Raw genomic sequence first — 23361 nt, 5'->3', positions numbered from 1 at the left:
TTATGTGAAGTATGTGTGAAGGGGGGAAGAGAAGGAGGAGCAGGAAGAGGAGGAATTGGAGAAGCAACTGGAGGAAGAGGGGGAGTAAGAAGAAAAGGAAGAGGAAAAATCGTATAGGCCTACAGTGAGAGCGTGATTAATTTTCTCTTATGTCAATGTCCTTTATGAGCCTCCGAGTCGGTGTTTGTTTCCCCTCATGTGTTGTGTTGGTGTTGGAAGGCTCTGGAGGGCTCGTCATATAAGCTTCTCTTTCCACGTGACTTCTGTGTGTCTGTAATTTCCTTTCTCATTCTCTTTCTGTTCCCCTCTTCCCCCCCTACCTGCTCATGCCCTTACCTTCCCCCCCTTTGCTTTCTTTTCCTGTTCTTCTTTTCGTTCCTCTCCTTCTTCTATCTCTTCTTTGCTTCTTTCTTTCTATGTAATTTCCTTCCTCTCCCATTCTGTTCCCTCCCCCTTTTCCCTCTCTCCTTCTCCTTTCCCTCTTCGCTTTCTCTTCTTTCTTTTCCTGTTCCTCTTTTTGTTCCTCTCCTTCTTCTATCTCTTCTTCTTTCTTTCCATGTAATTTCCTTCCCCTCTCTTTCTTTTCCCTCTTTCTACCTTATCCTATACATCATCTTTCCCTCTTTCACGTTTCTTCTTTCTCTTCTTCTTCTTCTTCTTCTTCTTCTTCTTCTTCTTCTTCTTCTTCTTCTTCTTCTTCTTCTTCTTCTTCTTCTTCTTCTTCTTCTTCTTCTTCTTCTTCTTCTTCTTCTTCTTCTTCTTCTTCTTCCTGTTCATCTTCTTTTATATCAACTTTTCTTCTTTCTCTCCGTCTGTAAGTATTGTTTTTATCACTTTGCTCTTTTTCCTCCTTTTCCTCCTCCTCCTTCTCCTCAGTTTGTATCTCTTTCATTTTCTTCTCTTCCTCTTCAACTTTTTGGTCTCCTCCTCCTCCTCCTCCTCGCTGTTGTAATCACCGTTGTTATGTCCTTTCTTCCCCTCCTTCTCCTCTTCCTCTTCCTCCTCCTCTTCCTCCTCCTCCTCCTCCTTTCCCTCACAAATGGTAGGTAATCCCAGTAATTGCAAATCCACCACCCGATGCTTTAGACAGGCGATTGAATGCCTCTCATTAAGCCTACAACCTTCTCTCATGTAATTATCGAGAGGGTTTAATTATGTAGTTGAAATCCCTGCTACGCGTTCTACTTTGTGTGTGTGTGTGTGTGTGTGTGTGTGTGTGTGTGTGTGTGTGTGTGTTGTGTGTTTTCATCTGTCTCTCTGTCTATCTGTGTGTGTGTGTGTGTGTGTGTGTGTGTGTGTGTGTGTGTGTGTGTCTATATGCGTCTGCGTGTCTGTCTGTCTAAGTCACTCTCTCTGTCTCTTTTTTCTCTCAGATTTATTGTCTGTCTTCTTATCGCCCGTTTCTGTCTAGTTAGGGAGATGATAAAGTCTCCGTCACTGTCCGTCTGTCTGTCTGCTTCAATATGTCTCTGTCTGTTTTTGTATATGTGTGTATGTGTCGATCGATTGCTATAACATCTAAAACTATGAATAATGGCTGATATACGAACAGAAGCAAAGAGCCCAAATATCTAAAAAAACAGTTGAGGAAGAGATAGATAGATAGATAGATAGATAGATAGATAGATAGATAGATAGATAGTGAGATAGGGAGAGAAAGAGAGAAAAACTGAGAGACTGAGAAAGAGAGAGAGATCGCTTTTATTAGAGTTAATCTGCCATGTCAACCGAGGAGCCGAGGTATGTCCCGTCTTCCTCCTCCTCCTCCTCCTCCTCCTCCTCCTCCTCCTCCTCCTCCTTCCAGAGAGTCATTAGAAGGGAGTTTAATGGCTGAAACGGGAAGGATTTTTTGCCTCATAATCTTGGTTCGTTGCTCCTCGTCCTGAGCGAGTGGTCGGGCGAAGGTAATGCTATGGACTCTTCATTTATCTCGCCCTGATAGACTGTGGGTGGGAGAGGGGGAGGGGGAATAGGGGGTAGGAGGGGGACGGGGGTTGTTTTGGGAGGGAGCGGGGGCGTATGTGCGTGTGGGGGGAAGGGGCAGAAAGGGGGAGCTTGTATGTGTGTGTGGATGGGTTGTGTGTGTGTGTGTGTGTGTGTGTGTGTGTGTGTGTGTGTGTGTGTGTGAGTGTGTACGTGCGCTTTTCCATTCTCAGACACAGATAGGCAGACAGACATTCAGACAGAGATTCAGACATAGAAAGAGAGAGGGAGAGAGAGATGATTCCCTTGACAAACACACATATACATTACTTACATTGGATACATATATACATGCACACAACATAGATACATACACAGACAGACAAAGAGACAGACACCCAGACAGACAGACAGACAGACAGACAGCGTGACGTATCTTATCCTGACATCTCAATCATCTTCAATTTCCCTAGGCATTCCATCTCCTCCTTCTCTATCCCCTCTCTCTCCCTCCTCTTCCTCCTCCTCTTCCCTTCCCTTCCCCCTCTCCCTCATCACTACCTTCCACCCTCAAATCTTTTCATCTTCCTCCCTTCTCTTCCTCCTCCTCCTCCTCCTCCTCCTCCTCCTCCTCCTCCTTCATTTTAATAGACATGGTATTATTTGTTCCTGTGACCTATCCTTTATTTGGAAAACTTCTTGAGTCATTGTACGATCGACAGGTAGCCTTTCCTTCCCTCTTTCCACCTCTCCTCCTCCTCCTCCTCCACCTCCTTCTTCTTCTCCTTCTCGTACTCATTCTTAGCTACGGTACACACACACACATACACACACACTCTCTTTCTCTCTCTTTGCTTGGTCCATCATCCATTCTCTCGTTTTTCTACTTTCTCTTAGTTCTTTCATCCATCTCCACCTGGTTCCCTTCATCCACTCAGCCGTCTCTTTCTTTCTAATCTGTTCTTCGTCAAACTCTTCACAGTCTGCCCTATTTTCCTTCCTTTCTTTCTCTTCCTTTTCCACTCCTCAGTCTTTCTTTCTTTTCTTCCTTTTCATCTTTGCTCTTTAAACACTTCGGAGGTGGTCAGTTTCTCTCTCTCTCTCTCTCTCTCTCTCTCTCTCTCTCTCTCTCTCTCTCTCTCTCTCTCTCTCTCTCTCTCTCTCTCTCTCTCTCTCTCTCTCTCTCTCTCTCTCTCTCTTTCTCTCTCTCTCTCTATCTCTCTCTCTCTCTCTCTCTCTCTCTCTCTCTCTCTCTCTCTCTCTCTCTCTCTCTCTCTCTCTCTCTCTCTCTCTCTCTCTCTCTCTCTATATCTTTTTCCATTCCTCTCTTTTTTTTCTTCTCCATTTTTGCTCTTTAAATATTTCAGAGGTGGTCAGTTCTCTCTCTCTCTCTCTCTCTCTCTCTCTCTCTCTCTCTCTCTCTCTCTCTCTCTCTCTCTCTCTCTCTCTCTCGCTCTCGATCTCTCTCTCTCTCTCTCTCTCTCTCTCTCTCTCTCTCTCTCTCTCTCTCTCTCTCTCTCTCTCTCTCTCTCTCTCTCTCTCTCTCTCTCTCTCTCTCTCTCTCTCTCTCTCTCTCTCTCTCTCTCTCTCTCTCTCTCTCTCTCTCTCTCTCTCTCTCTCTCTCTCTCTCTCTCTCTCTCTCTCTCTCTCTCTCTCCCTCTCTCTCTCTCTCTCTCTCTCTCTCTCTCTCTCTCTCTCTCTCTCTCTCTCTCTCTCTCTCTCTCTCTCTCTCTCTCTCTCTCTCTCTCTCTCTCTCTCTCTCTCTCTCTCTCTCTCTCTCTCTCTTTTTATTTACACAGACACTTGGTTACATCAGGGCCTTGTACCTATAACATTACATTATATGGCGGCACTAGTTTCTAGGCTAAAGGGAACATAGTTGGTATCCACTATCTGAAAGCCTAACCTGTTCACAAATTGTTCAGCCACTGGTTCACAAACAGGTTATATTGTTGCCGGTGTGTGAACTGCTGAGGCAGCTGACCGGACGCAAGGAGACGGTTCCATATCTGCACGTAAGTGTTTATAAACTGCCTCTGGTAGTGAGTCGTCCGGCATCGCTGTACCACCAGAGCCGTTGGAGCCGCCTCCGCTGACCGGGTGTTGGCTGTCACCTCCCGTTCCGGCTGGCGCAGCGTCCTCAGGTGCTCCACTCCCTCCTGCTGTATTTTGTACAGAGTGGTGAGGCCGGCCACGTCTCGCCGGTGTTGGAGGGTCTGCAGGGTCGGTAGGTGCTCCGGTTGTCGATCCGTGATGATCCTCCACGCACTCTCCTGGATCTTGTCGAGGAGCGCGAGATGGGTACTGGCAGCTCCCCCCCACGTTAGGCACGAATACTCAAGGGAGGATCGGATTTGTGCCTTGTATAAGACCTCGCGCCCTTGACTGTTCATCAGCCAGGAGATTCTGGGTAGGGACGTCAGCTTCCGTGAGGCTGCCCTTGCCAGCTGCTGGATGTGCGTGCGGAAGGTCAGCCTGGAGTCATATGTGAGGCCCAGCACCTCCACTTCCTCACGTGGCGTCAGCATGAGTCCCTCGAATTCAAGCTGGAGGTCCACAGGTGTCCTGGCCACTACCAGCAGCTGAGTTTTTGCTGGGGCAAACTTCACTTGCCACTTACTCCCCCAATATGCAATTCGGAGTGTGGCTCTTAGTTGGCGTGCTGCCTGGGCCTGTCCTCCTGGCTCTATTTTGTGAGACAAAGTGATGTCATCGGCGAACGCTTTGGCACTAGGAACAAGATGTAGGAGGTTATTTATGTACATGTTCCATAGTAGTGGCCCGATGACGCTGCCTTGTGGCACGCCAGCGTGGATCCGTTGTGGGGAGGACTTGTACCCATTCAGGACCACACACACACACACACACACTCTCTCTCTCTCTCTCTCTCTCTCTCTCTCTCTCTCTCTCTCTCTCTCTCTCTCTCTCTCTCTCTCTCTCTCTCTCTCTCTCTCTCTCTCTCTCTCTCTCTCTCTCTCTCTCTCTCTCTCTCTCTCTCTCTCTCTCTCTCTCTCTCTCTCTCTCTCTCTCTCTCTCTCTCTCTCTCTCTCTCTCTCTCTCTCTCTCTCTCTCTCTCTCTCTCTCTCTCTCTCTCTCTCTCTCTCTCTCTCTCTCTCTCTCTCTCTCTCTCTCTCTCTCTCTCTCTCGCTGTCTCTCTCTCTCTCTCTCTCTCTCTCTCTCTCTCTCTCTCTCTCTCTCTCTCTCTCTCTCTCTCTCTCTCTCTCTCTCTCTCTATCTTTTTCCATTCCTCTCTTTCTTTCTTCTCCATTTTTGCTCTTTAAATATTTCAGAGGTGGTCAGTTCTCTCTCTCTCTCTCTCTCTCTCTCTCTCTCTCTCTCTCTCTCTCTCTCTCTCTCTCTCTCTCTCTCTCTCTCTCTCTCTCTCTCTCTCTCTCTCTCTCTCTCTCTCTCTCTCTCTCTCTCTCTCTCTCTCTCTCTCTCTCTCTCTCTCTCTCTCTCTCTCTCTCTCTCTCTCTCTCTCTCTCTTTCGTGATCTCTCCATCTTTCTCCATCCCTTTTACGTGTCAGATTGGAGACAAAAATGTATCCACGAGCTCTTTGTTATCCTCTTCTTCTTCCTCTTTTTCCTCTTCTCCTTCCTCCTCTTGTTTCTCCTCCTCTTCCTCATTTCCTTCTTCACTGATCAGATATTGTTCTTTTCTTCTCTTCTAATCCATTTTTCATAATTCTTCTTCTTCCCCTTTTTCTTTTTTCTCCTTTTTCTCTTCCTTTTTGTCTTCCTTCCACTTTCTCTTCCTCCTCTTCTTCCTTCATTTATCAGATATCGTTTAGTCTTTCTCTTCTCTTCCTTTTCCATAATTCTTCTATATCTTCCTCTTTTTCTTTCTCCTCCTTTTCCTCCTCCTGTTCTTCCTCCTTCCCTTTCTCCTCCTCCTCCTCCTCCTCTTCCTTTCATCAGATATCGTTTTAGTGTATCTCTCTTCTTTCTCCATTTTCCATAATTCTTCTTTTTCTTTCCTTTCTTTCTTCTTCTTCTGTTCATCATCCTTCATTTTCTTCTCCTCCTCCTCCTCCTCTTATCAGCTATCATTTATTTCTTATCTTCTCTCCATTTTCCATATTTTCTCTAACTTAATTCCCTTTCTCTTCCTTCTTTCTCCTCCCATTTACATAAACAGTCTCATCCATTATTCATTCCCTCCCCATTATCCATTTATTCTCTTCTTCCTCTTTCTCTTCTTCACCCATATATCACATGTTCTTCGGTGTTATCTCCCCCCCCCCCCCTTCGTACCTCTTCTCTCTCTCTCTCTTTCTCTTCTGTCTTTTCTCCTCTCCATCCTCCCCATCATACCACCACATTTTTTTTTATTTTTTTTTACAACAAAGGAGGCAGCTCAAGGGCACACAAAAAAAGAAAGCAATAATAAAAAAAAAGCCCGCTACTCGCTGCTCCTAAAAAAAAAAAAAAGAGGTGGCCGAAAGGAAGATCAAATACGGGAGGAGAGGTGTCCTGATACCCTCCTCTTGAAAGAGTTCAAGTCGTAGGCAGGAGGAAATACAGATGAAGGAAGTTCACCAGCGTGAGGGATGAAAGAGTGAAGATGCTGGTTAACTCTTGCATAAGGGGTTTGGACAGTATAGGGATGAGCATGAGTAGAAAGTCGAGTGCAGCGGGGCCACGGGAGGGGGGGAGGCATGCAGTTAGCAAGTTCAGAAGAGCAGTCAGCGTGGAAATATCGATAGAAGATAGAAAGAGAGGCAACATTGCAGCGGAATTAAAGTGGTAGAAGACTATCAGTATGAGGAGGAGAGCTGATGAGACGAAGAGTCTTAGCCTCCACTCTGTCCAGAAGAGCTGTGTGAGTGGAGCCCCCCCACACATGAGATGCATACTCCATACGAGGGCGGACAAGGCGGGGGAAAAGAACTAGCGGAGACGGTACAGAAGGCCCAGCCTCGAGGAAGCTGATTTAGTAAGAGATGAGATATGAAGTTTCCAGTTGAGATTTTGAGTTAAGGATATACCGAGGATGTTTAGTGTTGAGGAAGGTGATAGCTGGGTGTTGTCAAAGAATAGGGGATAGTTGTTTGGAAGATTGTGTCGAGTGGATAGGTGGAGAAACTGTGTTTTTGAGGCGTTGAAGGACACCAGGTTCTTCTTGCCCCAATCGGAAATAATAGTAAGGCCTGAGGCTAAGCGTTCTGCAGCCTCCAGCCTTGAGTCGTTAAGTTCCTGTAGGGTGGGTCTTCTATTAAAAGAAGTTGAGTAATGCAGAGTGGAATCATCGGCGTAGGAATGGATAGGACAGTTCGTTTTGGAAAGAAGATCATCAATGAACAACAGAAAAAGAGTGGGAGATAGGACAGAACCCTGTGGGACACCACTGTTAATAGATTTAGGGGAAGAACAGTGACCGTCCACCACGGCAGAAATAGAACGGTCAGAAAGGAAACTGGAGATAAAGGTACAGAGAGAAGGATAGAAACCGTAGGAGGGTAGTTAAACATAACATAAGAACATAAGAACGCAGGAGTCTGCAAGAGGCCGGTAGGCCTGTACGAGGCAGCTCCTTTGACCCTAAGCTCCCGTGTATCTAACCCCACCTAATATCGCTGTCCATGAATTTATCTAGTCTATTTTTGAATGTGACAATTGTATTGGCACTCACCACATGACTGCTAAGCCTATTCCACTCATCCACCACCCTGTTAGTAAACCAATTTTTGCCTATGTCCCTGTTGAATCTGAATTTATCCAGTTTAAACCCGTTACTTCGTGTCCTACCCGGTTCTCTTACCAACAAAACCTTATGAATGTCTCCCTTATTAAAGCCCTTCATCCATTTATAAACCTCGATCATGTCTCCACACATCCTTCGCCTTTCTAGAGAATGCAAGTTTAACTGTTTGAGTCTTTCCTCGTATGGCAAGTTTCTCAACCCCTGAATCATCTTAGTCATCCTCCTCTGCACCGATTCTAACATTTTGATATCCATTCTATAGTAGGGTGACCAGAACTGAACCGCATAGTCAAGATGAGGTCTAACTAATGCTAAATATAGTTTGAGGAAGACTTCGGGGCTTCTGTTGCTTACGCTCCTTGAAATAAATCCCAGTACCCTATTAGCTCGATTTCTAGCTTGAATGCATTGTGCCCTTGGACGGAGATCAGAGCTCACTAAGACCCTAAATCCTCTCGCCCTTTTAGACCTACTTATGAGAGTGTCATTTAAGCAATAGTTATGTGAGGGGTTGTTCCTACCTACACTCAGAATACTGCACTTCCCTACATTGAACTCCATCTGCCATTTATCCATGATCATATAATCTGTTGAGTTCACCTTGGAGAATACTAGCGTCCTGATCCGACTCAATTACTCTACCGATCTTGGTATCATCTGCAAATTTACTAACATCACTACTAATTCCTGTGTCTAAGTCATTGATATAAATAATAAACAAAAGTGGACCTAATACCGAACCTTGTGGGACCCCACTCGTAACACATCCCCAGTCAGATCTTTTACCATTGATTTGCACTCTTTGCTTCCTATTGCTAAGCCACGCCTTGACCCAGTTCAAAACTTTACCCTCTACTCCGTGAGCCTGTAATTTAAGCAACAGTCGTTGGTGAGGAACTTTGTCAAACGCTTTACTAAAATCAAGATAGATTACATCATAATTTTCATCTCTGTCAACCGCCTCAAATACTTTATTGTAGAAGGACAAGAGATTGGTGAGGCATGACCTACCTTTTGTGAACCCATGCTGCGAGTCGTGAATTAAGTTATGTTTCTCTAAATGCTCCCGAATGTTCCTGGCTATTATGGACTCCAGCATCTTCCCTATAACCGATGTTAAGCTAATTGGGCGATAGTTTGAGGCAACTGACCTGTCCCCCTTTTTAAAAATCGGCGTCACATTAGCTACTTTCCATAGGCTCGGCACATAGCCAGTATTTACCGACATCTTAAAGATGTCGGTTAGTGGAATCACTGATTACATCACCTAACTCCTTTAATACCCTCGGAAATATCTCGTCAGGACCTGGTGACTTGTTCTTCTTAAACTTATCTATCTCATCCTGAACTACTTGCCTGGTAATGATTATATCCCTCAATTTATCGCCATCCCCGCCCTCGTACACCTGAACTCTTTCCGGTATAGTCGTTCGATCCTCCTGTGTGAATACTGAAAGGAAGTAGTCGTTCAACAATGTGCTCATATTTTCGTAATTTTCTACTAGCTCCCCTGTGTTTGTTTTCAGCGGTCCAATTTTCTCCCGTGTTTTTGTTCTATACATCTGAAAGAAGCCCTTAGGATTACTTTTCCTCAGAAGTGGAAAGGTGCTTTTGAATCTTCCGGTTAAGGATTGATTCAAAAGCTTTAGATAGACAAGAAAGTAAAGCTATAGGACGGTAGTTTGAGGGATTGGAGCGGTCACCCTTCTTAGGCACAGGCTGTATGAAGGCATACTTCCAGCAAGAAGGAAAGGTAGATGTTGACAGGCAGAGGCGAAAGAGTTTGACCAGGCAGGGTGACAGCACGGAGGCACAGTTTTTAAGGACAATAGGAGGCACTCCATCAGGTCCATAAGCCTTCTGAGGAGTGAGGCCAGAGAGGGCATAGAAAACATCATTTTGAAGAATCTTTATAACAGGCATAAAGGAGTCAGAGGGGGGATGAGTAGGAGGAATATGCCCAGAATCGTCCAGAGTGGAGTTTTTAGAAAAAGTTTGAGAGAAGAGATCAGCCTTAGAGATAGATGAGACTGAGGAGTGGAGGGAAAGATGAAAAAGTGAAGTTGGAGGAGATGTTTTTGGCTAGATGCCAGAAGTCACGGGAAGAGTTAGAGAAAGCAAGGTTTTGACATTTTCTATTAATGAAAGAATTTTTGGTTAGTCGGAGAATAGATTTGGCACGATTTCGGGCAGAAATGTAAAGTTCATAATTAGCATTAGATTGAAGGCTCTGGTACCATTTTGAGCTACCTCTCTATCATTGACAGCACGAGAACAAGCGTGATTAAACCAAGGCTTTTTAGCGTGAGGAGTAGAGAAAGAACGAGGAATGTATGCCTCCATTCCAGAGACAATCACCTTTGTGATGCGCTGAGCACACACAGAGGGGTCTCTATCCTGGAAGCAATAATCATTCCACGGGAAATCGGAAAAGTACATCCTCAGGTCGTCCCACCGAGCTGAAGCAAAATGCCAGAAGCATCGCCTCTTCGGTGGGTCCAGAGGGTGTACAGGAGCGATAGGACAGGATGCAGAAATAAGATTGTGATCGGAGGAGCCCAACGGAGAGAACAGTTTGACAGAATAAGCAGAAGTGTTTGAGGTCAGGAAGAGGTCTAGAATGTTGGGCCGATCTCCAAGACGGTCAGGAATACGTGTAGGGTGCTGGACCAACTGCTCTAGGTCGTTGAGGATAGCAAAGTTGTAGGCTTGTTCACCAGGATGGTCAGTGAAAGAGGATGAAAGCCAAAGCTGGTGGTGAACATTGAAATCTCCTAGGATGGAGATTTCAGCGAAGGGAGAGTGGGTCAAGATGTGCTCCACTTTAGAATTCAAATAGTCAAAGAATTTTACATAGTTGGTAGAGTTAGGTGAGAGATAAACAGCACAGATGTATTTAGTAATAGAGTGACAATGAAGTCTTAGCCAGATGGTGGAAAATTCAGAAGAGTCAAGGTCGTGGGCACGAGAGCAAGTGATGTCGTTGCGCACGTAGGCGCAACATCCAGCTTTGGATTGAAATTTAGGATAGTGATAGTAGGAGGGAACAGAGTAAAGATTGCTGTCAGTAGCCTCAGAAACCTGTGTTTCGGTAAGGAAGAGAAGGTGAGGTTTAGAGGAGGAGAGATGATGTTCCACAAAATGAGCGAAGACCGCGAATGTTGCAGAAATTGAGAAGAAAGAGGTTCGAGGAGTTATCAAGACACCTCTCGGGTCGGCAGCCAGAAGGGGAGTCCTCCCTGGGGGAATTTGTGGTCCCCCCCCCCAGGCGGGGACTCCGAGGCTGGGTGTCTGTGCGCCATTTTGAAATTTTAATTTTGGGAAAAGGTGTATATGTTGTGTGAATGTAGTGTGGTGTGGATAAAGAGAGGATCTGTCTTTAGAGAGTATGCTGAACTACTCTCCGGTGTTGGTGAGACAATAGGGAAACGGTTAGTGAGGACATGGGAAGGGTCTTTGGAGGGCTTCAGCTCCCTTCTCACCTCCCATATATACCTCACCGGGAGTGGCTTGCGCCCGTTCGGTAGGTGTCTTCCTACCTATCCGATTCCTTCTTCTTTCTTTCTTTTCTCCTTTCTTTCCTTCCTTCTGTCTCCTCTGTACTCCATCCTCCCTCTCCTTATCACATACTGTCACATTCCTTTCTTTCTTTTTCTCCCTCTTTGTCCCTTCTCTCTCCCTCTTTCTCCCCTTTTCTTTCCCCTTCCACTTCTACCCCTCAATCTTTTCCCCTCTCGTCTCCTCTCCTTTCCAGTCATTTTATGCACCCCAGCGTTGAAGTAGAAATATTGACCGCCTCTCGATGTCTCCTTCCTTCGTAGCTGTCTCTTTCTTTCCTTCACTCCCATAACCCACGGGAAGCGAGCCAACAGAGATAGACAGGTAGATAGATAGATTGAAAGATAGATAGATAGATAGATAGATAGAAAGGGATAGAGAGGGTATATGTGTGTGTGTGTTTGTGTGTTTCTTTAGGAGTTCAGTTTGTGGTAGCTTCATTATATCAAATCGTGGTAAGTCTTCATTGTCATTCTCATCATCATCATCATCATCATCATCATCATCATCATCATCAGTATCAACTTGTATAATTGCACTGCTTATTACGCCTCTGTAAATGAAAATGCAGGTGTCTAATGATCCTCTTTCCTCCTCTTCTTTCTCCTCTTCCTCCTCCTCCTCCTACTCATTATGTCTCTGGTATTTTTTTCCTCTTATAATTCTTTTTTTTTCTCCTCATCCTCTTCCTCTTCCTAGTCCTCTTCTCTGTCCTCATCTTCGTCCTTGTCCCCTTCCTCGTCTTCATCCTCGTTCTTCTTCTCTTCTGCCTAAAACAATACATAATCAAGACACCCTTCCACCCGAAATTGACCTCTCTTTTGGCCACTCTCTACCTTTGTCTGTTGTGGGAGCGGTGAGAAGCGGGCTTGTTTTTCTACACTCTTTTTGTTGCCATTGAGCCGTCTCCTTTGTTGTAAAAAAAAAAATATCACTGAGAACAAAAACACTAACACCACTTCCATCATCACTACCACTACAATTACGAGCACTTCTTATTATCACTATGGCAATAAAAATAACAGTATAAGAAACATTGTATACCTTCAGCAGTATATAATTTCCCTAAAAGAATCTTTTTCTCATCTCCTCACCTACTTTTTTTCATCTCATCTCCCTCGCAGCATTTTTCTCTATCTCCTTACCTGATTCTTCTTTGTATTCTCCTTTTTCCTCTTCTGTCTTCACTTTCTTCATCCCGTCTCTCTTCTCACTTCTCTCTTTCCTCTCAGCGTTTTCCCTTCATCTTTTTTTCTTTCCTCCTCTCATCCTCTATATTCCTGCCTTCCCCGTCCTCCTCATCTATTCTCGTCTCATTCCCCTCATCTTTCCCTCACGTCATCTCCTTTTACCTTCCCCTTTCCTCTCACTTTTCTTCATCTCATTTTGTCTCCTCACCACATCTTCCTTCATCTCTCTTCTTAACTTCCCTCTTCTCCCTTCATCTTACTTCATCTCCTTCCCCTCTCAGCATCTCTTCTCATCTCCTTACCTCATCTTTCTCTGCTCGTCTTTCCCAATTCCTCTCACATTCCTCTATCTCATATCCCTCAACATCACTTTTCCTCACCTCATCTTTCCTCCACCTCATCTTCCTTTACCTCCCTCGTTCGTCTTATTTTTCTTTCCTCATATTTCTTTCCCTCTCTTCTCCTCACCTTTCCTCACCCGATCTTTCACTTCTCTCATTCCTCTCATCCTTCTTCCCCTCATCTTTTTCCTCTCTCTCTCTCTCTCTCTCTCTCTCTCTCTCTCTCTCTCTCTCTCTCTCTCTCTCTCTCTCTCTCTCTCTCTCTCTCTCTCTCTCTCTCTCTCTCTCTCTCTCTCTCTCTCTCTCTCTCTCTCTCTCTCTCTCTCTCTCTCTCTCTCTCTCTCTCTCTCTCTCTCTCTCTCTCTCTCTCTCTCTCTCTCGCTCTCTCTCTCTCTCTCTCTCTCTCTCTCTCTCTCTCTCTCTCTCTCTCTCTCTCTCTCTCTCTCTCTCTCTCTCTCTCACAGCCTTTCGACACTTACTTCATTTCCCCAAGCCCATAGTGGTGTCGGAAGAGATGCTTTTAACTAACAAGAAAAAGCGGGAAGCGTGGTGGCATATTTACCTTTCACGGCGTTTATTATCATTATTATTACGAGAGTCTGTCTCACTCTTAGGCGTTGCTAGAAAATGCGAGAACGTTATGTAAGTATGTATTTATGAATGTATGTATATATGTAATTGTTCTGTTTACATAATCACAGAATACGTGGAAGGGTTGCTTGTGTGTTATGTGTTGTTTAGCTGTTTTTTTTTTGTATCTTTTTGTTTTCCTGTATCATTTTCAATTTCTCCTTCTTTCCTTCTCTTGGATATTCATAGCTTCTCATTTCTCTCCTATTATATCATCTTTTTCCCATACCATTACTATTACCATACTACCCTACTAACTACCATACTAACCGCCATATTAACCGCCATACTAACCACGATCTTTCCCTCATCACCGACAGCATGACGAAGTGGTGCGTGCCAAGCTTCACAACGACTTCTTCGATTACGACGTCCAGAGCATCGCGCGGTACTGCTTCGAGGCGGGCACGCTGGCGGGAGTCATCTCGTACGTGGTGTTCCAGCAGGGCGAGGAGATCATGAACCAGGGACTCTCTTCCTTCATGAGGGGACTGGTGAGTGAGTGAGGGAAAGAGAGAGAGGAGCGGGAAGTAAATGGATAAGGCTGGTGAGGTTATGGGGTGAAAAAGGGAGAAGGGTGTAGATTGCGATGGATAGTGGGAGAAGGAAAGGGAGAGGGATGGGGATGAAGAGAGTTAGTGAGTAGGAGAGGGAGATGGAGGTGAATAGACAAAGTGGGAGAGGAATGTAAATGCAGAATATTAGCGTGTAGGGAGTAGGAAAAGAGGGAAGGGGTTGGTGAATGGACGAGGGAAAAGGAGATGGAGAGGAATGTAGATGGAAAGGGTTGGTGAATGGACGAGGGAAAAGGAGATGGAGAGGAATGTAGATGGAAAGGGTTGAAGAGTATGGAGAAAGGAGACAGAAAGAGGCAAAGAGATGGGGAATGTTAAGGTCTTCTAATTATCATATCCACGAAGCCCCACCCCCAACCTCCTACCACCTACCTCCTTTTCCTCCTCCTCTTCTTCAGGCCACCAACGCCCCCAAGGCCATCTTCCTCGTTTCCAACCTGCTGATCATGCTGTGTGTGCCGTGCCGCATCTCCTACTACTTCAGCGTGGAGAAGGACCCCGTCCTTAGGATCATCGAGGACGAGCTGCTCTCCTACGCCGTGGCTGGCTCTTGGTTCATGATGATGTTCTTCGCTGGGTGAGTTCTCAGGTCGCTATTCAAAGCCCACCGTTGGCAGATTATCGTACTCAGAGCATAGTATTTACCAGTTTCTGACGCCTAACTATTGCCAAGAAACATCAGGAGCTAGCTCTTTTAACGATAACTATAAATAAGTTTCGTTATTGGAGCCCAGAAGACAGTTTTGGGCAGGAAGTCGGGAAATATAAGCGGCTGAGTACGACAATCTGGCAACGTTCAAACCCACCACAGGGTCAAGGGTTTTACTTACCTCCTACTTACCTATCTTACTTATCTTCCCTCCAGCGCCCTCAAGCTTACGGGGCCGTTCGTGGTGATGATCTACAAGATGATCTCCGGGGACATGTTCACCTTCAGCATCATCTACGGCATCATGCTCCTCGGGTTCTCGGAGGCTTTCTACTTCCTCAACAAACACCCCAAGATGGACAAGGACAGCAAATACGCCTCCTACAGGTCCACGTGGATGGCGCTCTTCCACATGACCCTCGGAGACTATGATGTGAGTGCTGGCTTGGGTTGGGTTGGGGTGTGATGTGGTGGGGTTGGTTAGAGAAGAGTAGACACACGGCTCCTCCACCCTCTCTCATTCAACTACTCTTCTTCCCATTCTTTCCCATATTTTCTCCCACCCAAATAACTTAATTCCCGCCCCTTCAATTAAGAGAGGACCAATTATCTTCCGTTATAAAATTGAAAAGGTTAATTAAGGCCCATGCACCTCCTGACCCTTCCTTCCTTTTTCAATCCCACCACCTCCTTCCCTTTCCTTTCTATTTTATCTTTCTATCCCACCCATCCACCTCACCCTCCCCACCCTCCCTCCTTACCTTCTCTTCTTTCCCTTTCTTTCCTATCTTTATCACACTCACTCACACATCGTTCCTCTCACTCCCTTTATTTCTTCTACTATATTGTCTTTCTTTCCTCTCTCTCTTCCTGAATCCCACACACCTTATCCCTCATCTAGAAATCCTTATTAACGTCCCTTCTTCTCGCCTTGCAGTACAACGCCATGGACCTGAACATCTACAGCGGGATGAGCAAGTTTGTGTTCCTGGTGTTCACGATCATGCTGCCCATTATGCTGCTCAACATGCTGATCGCTATGATGGCCAACACCTACAGCACCGTCATCTCCATGTCTGAGAAGGAGTGGGTCAAGGCGGTGAGTACTGACTGGTTCTTTGCTGTTAGTAGTTGTTGTGTTAGTAGTTGGGAGGGGAAATATTTAGGTTAAGGCGTTGTGTATTGATTGAACCTCCTATTCTTAAGCGTCTCGATATGGGAAAAGAGTGATTGGAATGAGAGGGTGGGAGTTATTTGAGTGGTAGAAAGTACTGGGAAGAAAGGGAAGAGAGTGATGGGAAGGAGAGAGGATGTCTTCTTTACCTCTCCCCACTCCTACTTGTCCTCCTCCTTTTCCTCCTCCTCGTACTCTTTCTCTACTTCCGTTTTTTTTCCTTTATTCACATCTCCCCAGAGCCTTTTTACCTCTCTCCCTCCTCCTCCTCTCCCTCATCACAATCCGTCTTCTCCATAAGGAAAACACACTGAGTAGGGTTGTGTTGCTCAGGTAGGCAAAGCAGACTCCATAAAACTATATTTACTCCCCAAACCTTCGCCTTACGCAAACTTGAGCCGAATTTCTTACAAGACTCGTCGTTTCTTGATGCCGAAAGTTAAATAAGTCAAGGAGTCTGAAAGCGAGGAGTAAATAAAATGTGTGTGTAGTGTAGTTTGTAAGAGGAGCGTGGCTGTTCTTGTTGTATTTATTTGCTAGTAGTCCTTTAGTAAGCCCGAATGCTCATATCCCCCCCCCCAAAAAAAAAAAAAAAGACAGGAAAAACAACAAACTAATCGATAACTTAATTAAACGGAAAAAAGAAATCCTCCGCCTTATTGAAATTTTCGTCCAATTCTACAACATAAAAACTACTCATATGAAGGAAGGAAGGAAGGATGGGAAAATATATAAAGTCGCTGCTATACTGGGTTATGAAGGAAAGAAATCGTTCAAGAGTTCTGGCTTCTCGGTCCCCCAATTTCTAGCTCGACGGAATTTCTTGTACCAAATTTTTATTCGTTTCCGGGTAGATTAAGAAGCGTAGGGAATGAGGGAGGAAGGGAAGGAGCAAGGGGAAGGGAGGAAGGCTGGGAGGGAGGGCGGACTGGGGAAGGGAAGGGAAGGAGGAAGCAGAGGAGGAAAGGGGAAGGGGAAGGAGGGGAGGGAGGGAGCAGGTGGGTAAGGGAGGAAGAATATTTGAGAGAAGGAATCGAGGGGTAAAGGAGATAGGGAAGGGAGAGAAAATGGGGAAGGAAGGGAGTAGGAGAGATGTAGGTCAAAGAAGGGAGATTAGATGAGGAATGGAGAGATAAGGGAGATAGAGAAGGATGAGAAAGGGATGGAAGGAGGCTGGGGATGGGATGGTAGAAGGACGAAAACGGGAGGAAGAGAAGGAAGGATGGAGAGGAAAGGAAGCTAAGTCCCCCCCACCCCCCCACCCCCCCACCCCCCCCCACACACACACGCACTCAAAACAGACAAAAAAACATCACATTACATAGCTGCGTCATTTTCCTCGTACCCTTCTTTCCTCTGTCTCTCTCTGTCCGAAAACTCCCGTCTTCAAGCTAAGCCACGCATCTTGATCCGCTATCCAGTCGTGAAGAAGTAAGATGAAAACGGTTGGAGGCGGAAGCAGAGACCCGTGGAAGGCAGTCAGGGATATTGAAACAGAAGGGAAAGAGAGGAAGTGAATGAAGACAGACAGATAAATGGACAGGATGAGAAGAAAAGAAGAGATGGTAGGAGGAGGAAGAGAGGGCAGTCACGGATATTGAAACAGAAGGAAAAGAAAGAGAGTGAATGAAGAAAGATAAATGAACAGTATGAGAATGGAGAAAGAGAATAAAGAAAAGGAAAGGAAAGGGAACGGGTAGGTAGTGGGAGGAGATAGGAAATAGGACACAGAAGCGATAAAAAAGAAGAGTATGTAATAGAGTGTGAGAGAGAGAGAGAGAGAGAAAAGGAGAGGGACAGAGAGAAGACTCCTTGAAAATTGTGTTCCCTCAAGTTTAATTCTGCCAAGGTTTTCTTTTTCATTACTTTGTCTTTATTTCTTAACTTCCTTAACTCTTGACTTTTCTTACTCTTAACTTCTTTTGTTGTTTTTAAAGGAGCTGGAAAACTTTTTGGTGATAGTGATTTAGTGATTTGTTTGTGTTTGTGTGTGTGTTTGAGAGAGTGAGAGAGAGAGAGAGAGCCTGACTAATCGAAGACTGTCGGTGAATTTATGATAATTTGTGTTAGGCGAGTCAGACGAGTCTCCTCCGCCTCCTCCGCCTCCGCCTCCTCCTCCTCCTCTTGCACCTCCTCTTTTTCTGTCTTCTATTACTCTGGTTTCTTCTATTCTTCCTCTTCCTCTTCCTCCTCTTTTTTTTAACCAATTTTTTCGTTTACTTCCGACAGTTGCAAACAGCATTAGGATTTTATTTCCTGTTGACCATTTCCCTCTACTAACGTCCCTCACTCATCCTCCACCTCCTCCATTCCCTTCGTTCTTTGTTTCCCTATATCCCATTTTCCCTATCTTCTACCTTCCACCTCTACTCTCTACCTACCTTCACACTCCTCCATTCCCTTCGTTCTCTCCTATCTGTATCTCTCTATCTATCCCCTTCATTTCCCAACACTAACAACTCTCCTGTCAATCCTATTCTCTTCAATACCTCCTTCCATTCACATTTCTTCTTCTGCATTCCCCATGTTCTTCTCTCCTTCTCTCCAGTGTCCCTCCTCTTCTGGTCTCTTCATTCTCTATTTCCCTTCAGTGGGCCAAGATCGTGATAGCCCTCGAGCGCGCTATATCTCAGGAGAAGGCCAAGGACTACCTCTACATGTACAGCCTTCCCCTGGGTGGCGGCGGCGACGGCGGGGAGGAGAGTCTTGGCGTGATGGTCATTAAGAGCAAGGACAAGACCAAGGCCAAGCAGCGGAAGGGCGCGCTTAGTAACTGGAAGGTCGGTCTTGGGTTGTTGATTTGGGGGGTGAGGGGGCGATGGTTTGGGAAGGGGTTGTGGTGTCTGTGTGTGTGTTTGTTTGTTTTAGCTGGTGGACGTGATGTCGGTGATCATTAAGGTGGTTTGTTTATTTGTTTTCCTCCTTCTCCCTCCCTTCGTTCTTCCTTTATTCCGTCCTTCCTTCCTTTCGTTTCCCCTTCGCTTCCTTTCTTATTTTCCTTTCCCTCTCTCTAAAATATCTCCTCCCTCCCTTCGTTCTTCCTTTCTTCCTTCTTTCCTTATCTTCTTTCCCTTTCGTTTAACCACCCTTTCTCTCCCTCTGTAAAATCTCTTTCTCCCTACCTCCTTTCGTTCTTCCTTTCTTCCTTCTTTCACCTTTGTTTTACCACCCTTTCTCTCCCTTTGTAAAATCTCTCTTTCTCCCTCCCTCCTTCGTTCTCCCTTTCTTCTTTCCTTCTCTTCTTTCCCTCCCGCTTCACTTCTTTCCTCTCCTTCTCCCTGTAAAACCCCTTTCTCTCCCTATCTGTTTATCCCCTTTTCTTTTCTTATCCACCCTTACCTTCCCTTTTTTTCCCTTCATTTTCAATCTCCTTTCTATTCCTCTCACTGTGAAACCCACCCTCCTTATCTAAATACCCCATTCCTTCCTTCTTTCCGTTCATTTAATACCTTCCAAACGATTACCCTTTCCTCCTTCTTATCTTTCCCTCCCTCCTTTCCCTCCCATCTGTTACGTCGTCGCCTCGTCTTCACCGTCGCCAGCGCGTGGGTCGGGTCACCATCGATGCCCTGGCCCGGCGCGGCGTCAGCGGGGAGTTCCTTCGAAGGGAGATGTGGGGCCTGCAGACGGCCGCCTCCACGCCTGTCAAGGGGTGAGAAAGTGCCTGCCTGACCCACCTGCTTGCTCGCTCCTTTACTGCCTCATTGCCTGCTTGCTTGTCTGCTTGATCGCTCATTATGCCTGTCTGCCTGTCTGCTCCTTATGTCTGCTTCCCTGCGTTCTCTTTTTTCGTGCTTACCTGACTGCGTGGACTCGTTGCCTGATCATTAAGTTCGTTAGGGACTTTTTTCTGCCTGCTTATTCGTTTTTTTATATTTTTTATTCCTGCGTTTTATTTTGCCTGCTTTCGCTTCGTCTTCGTCCCTTCTTTTATTTCTTCCTTTCTTTCTTTCGTTCTCTTGTTTCTTCTCCCTCTCTGCACTCTGCTTCCTGGGTTCTCGTGTCACATTATCTTAGCCCTCCGTCTCCACTCATTAGTTCTTCTTCTTCTTTCTTTGTCTCTGCCTCTCCTTGCAGTAAATCCTTCTTCTTTTATTTCGCAATTTCTTCTATTCATTTCGTATTTTTCCATTCCCAACCTTCGCTTCTCCTTTTTCTCCAATATACTGATACAAGCTTTCATTCTTTCTTTTCTGCTTTCTTATTTAATTTCTTTCTTTCTTTCTTTCGTCTTTTTTTCCTTTTTTTTCTCCTTTTATCTATCTACATATTTTTTCCCTTCCTCCTCTCCTTTCCTTCTTTCCTGCATTTATTCCTTCGTTCCATTATTCCTTCCTTTACTCTCTCCTTCACCTCCTCTTCCTCCCGTCTTATCCGTTCTTTCGTATTTCTTCTTTATCTATACTTTCTTTGCCTTTCCTCCAGTCCTTCACTTCCTCCTCGTTCATTGAGTCTCTCTCCCTCTCCCTCTCTTCCTTACCTTTTATCTCTACCATTACGCTTCCTTCCTCCATCCCTTTGTGTCTGAACTCTCTCTTATCTTGTTCATTAATATCTTACTTCCATTTTTATTCAGTTATATTTCTATCTCTAATTTCTGTATTCTTGCATGCTATTCATCCTCCTGCTTGCCTCTCTTTTCTTGTTTCTCCCTCCCTGCTTGCATTGTAACTATTATTATTATTATTATTATTATTATTATTATTATTATTATTATTATTATTATTATTATTATTATTATTATTATTATTATTATTATCATTATTATTATTATTATTATTATTATTATTATCATTATTATTATTATTATTATTATTATTATTATTATTATTATTATTATTATTATTATTATTATTATTATTATTATTATTATTATTATTATTATTATTATTATTATTATTATTATTATTATTATTATTATTATTATTATTATTATTATTATTATTTTCTCTTATTCCGTCATTTTTTGTTCGTTTCATTTCATCAATTTATTCCTGTCCTTTTCTCTTCCCCGCTCTTTCTTTTTCCTTTTTCTCTTCTCTATTTGTTATCTTTCCCTGCGCTCCTCTCCTTGTTTAATAATTTCTCTGTTTTCTCTTTTCGTTTTCAGTTTGTTTTCTTTTCTTTCTCTCCCTTTCCGTGCTTCATTTTTCCTGCCCTCCGTTTTTCAGTTATTAATTTCTTTATGCTGTTTTTTTCTTTCCTTTCTTACCTTTCTTTTCACTTCTCGTCCAATCTTTTCCCCTGCGTTTTCCCTTTCCTGTGCTCCTTCCCTGTTTATTTTATCTTTTTGTTCTTTTCTTTCTTTTTTTCTCATATTTTTCTTCTCCTTCACTCTTTCCATCCAGCGCCTCCCCTTCCTTCACTCTTAGATGCTTGGCTCGGTGAAAGGAGCTAGCGAGGCCCACGTCTGCATTAACAATAAATAAGACTCATATGCTGAAAGCTTTTACATTTATTTTATAACTTTTTCTCTGTGTGTTTTGTTTCCTCTCAGTGTCTCTTCTCCCCTTCCTTCCCATTCCTCTCTGCCGCTGGCTCTCCGCTCCTCGTGCCTCGCTCAAGTGTTTCATACAATTTTGTCTTCATTGTTGTTTATGTTAGAGCACTCCACGCTCTCTGCTGTTCCTCGCGGCTGCTGCACCGTGTTTCTTTGTGTTGATCCACTCCACTCCTGAGAAGGGTGCGGATATTATGCTGCCGCTGCCTTACTTCGTTTTAATGTTGATGGATGGGAAGGGGGAGAGGGCCCCGTGTTGCTGCATGGACGTGTGACGTCTTGTGTTAATGCATGGCGTAGAAGAGCCCTGTAGCCATGCTTTGGGATGGGTGTCACGGGTTTGCTAAACATGCTAGGGGTGTCTGGGAGCCCCGTGTTAATGCCTCACCTCCAACCCCTCACGGGTCTCAGGCCGGCCAAGAAGAAGGGTTACGGCAATCTGCTGGGCATGGACGATGGGCCGGGCACGGTGGACATCATGGGCGACGCTCTCACCCAGGCCCAGTTTGCCACGGATGGCAACGTGGACTAACGACGAAATGGATGGCTTCGGGCCCTGACGGGCGCCATCGACCAGCTGGCCTTCACGCACGACCTGGACTTCTCAGGCGACGGCTTGGACGACGACCCGCTGAAGCCTCAGGCGCCCGGGGGCATGCCGGGCGGCGGGGTGCCCGGCGGCAACAGCCTGGTGCCTCCCAAAGCCCATGCAGAGAAGAAGAAAAAGAAGAAAAAACGCGACATGGACGGCCACAACAACCCGGCATTCCTAGACGACGAGGAGCTGCTGTTGGCGGCGGCACTTGGTGGCGAAGGCGGCGGCGCCGGAGGCGCTGAATCTGACGACTCAGACACCGACATGTTGGAGGCGCGACGCCTCGCCCGGCCCAGGATCGTGATCCAGGCAGAGACGGAGGCGGCCGCTACAATCGGCGTCAGTGTCCCCGCCCCCGCTGCCACAGTGAAGGGCAAGCCGCCGGTCAAGGCTCCGGGAGTTGCAGCCAGTAAGGACGCAAAGAAGACGCCCACCACCCCAGTGCCAGACCTAGGGCGGCCGCGTCTGCCCTCCGCCAAGATCAGGAGAATTGGCTCAGCTCGCAAGACCCCGGCGAGGTTCACCATGACCTTCACAGAGAAGTACGAGGTGGTTACCCCGTCGCCCGGCGTGCCTCAGAAACAGACGTCGGCCGAGGGGCTGAGCGCGGCGCAGAGCGCTGCCGCCGACAAAGGACGGAAAGAGTCCAAGGACAAGACCAAAGACAAGGCCAAGGAAACGACTAAGGAGGTCAAGGCCAAGACAGTGGATGAGGAACCCCCCGGTGCTGAGGGCCAGGAGGAGAGCGGCGACAAGTGGGCCGAGAAGAAGTCTCGGCGCAGCAGCAACAAAGTGGCGCCGTCAGAGGCCCCCGAGGCGAGTGGCGACGCACGAGCCCAGGACGACCTGAGCGTCGGCCTTGAGTCCGGGGCTGACTCGACCCGCGAGGAGGTGCGCGCCAAGGAGCGCGAGCGGCCCAAGACCTCGGTGGCCAGCCAGAAGATGAACAGGCGGGCGACAGAAGACGTGGGGAACATGAACAGCATCCTGCCCTGGGACAACGAGGACGGCGACATCAAGTAGAGAACAGGACCATCAAGTGTGGCACAGCGAGGCCGGACCGTCAAGGAGAGGACAGCAGAGACGCGGACGTTATGTTCACGATGTGGAGGACAAAACGGTCATATTGAGGACAATGAGAACAATAACATCGTGCGGGAACAGCGAGAACAAAGCCTTTAAGGTGACGGTGAGGATATATATATATATATATATATATATATATATATATATATATATATATATATATATATATATATATATATATATATATATATATATATATATATATATATATATATATATATATATATATATATATATATATATATATATATATATATATATATATATATATATATATATTAATATAAGTGTTTGTCTCAATTAAAACATTCACGCATAACGTGAATAGCCACATGCTGTCATGAAGACCACCCATCAACCCAGACGCTAGATTCTCTCTAAAGAAAAGACCAAAGATGAGCTCCGGGGACAGCATGAGCCTAGCAAGGTGTCACT

The 23361-nt window shown here is 45.5% G+C and overlaps 2 protein-coding genes across 2 annotated transcripts in view; both read left to right on the top strand.

Moving 5' to 3' along the window:
• The window catches only part of LOC126990991 (transient receptor potential cation channel subfamily V member 6-like), a 42327-nt gene extending 28474 nt beyond the window's left edge, over positions 1 to 13853 (top strand). The window contains exon 9 of the mRNA XM_050849637.1: positions 13668 to 13853. Coding sequence (XP_050705594.1) covers positions 13668 to 13853 — 186 coding nt within the window. The remainder of the gene's footprint in view (positions 1 to 13667) is intronic.
• A 351-nt stretch (positions 13854 to 14204) lies between these two features.
• On the top strand, positions 14205 to 23030 carry LOC126990971 (uncharacterized). The gene is given in 8 exon segments (XM_050849609.1): positions 14205 to 14499; positions 14788 to 15004; positions 15509 to 15670; positions 18337 to 18525; positions 19288 to 19397; positions 21657 to 21773; positions 21775 to 21797; positions 21800 to 23030. Coding segments are annotated over 8 exon segments (2148 nt in total). The 5' UTR covers positions 14205 to 14233; the 3' UTR covers positions 22864 to 23030.
• Positions 23031 to 23361: the final 331 nt, after the last annotated feature.

Source organism: Eriocheir sinensis, unplaced genomic scaffold (assembly GCF_024679095.1).
Source record: "Eriocheir sinensis breed Jianghai 21 unplaced genomic scaffold, ASM2467909v1 Scaffold23, whole genome shotgun sequence".
Classification (NCBI taxonomy): Eukaryota; Metazoa; Arthropoda; class Malacostraca; order Decapoda; family Varunidae; genus Eriocheir; species Eriocheir sinensis.
This window is presented reverse-complemented; position numbering and strand designations above follow the sequence as displayed.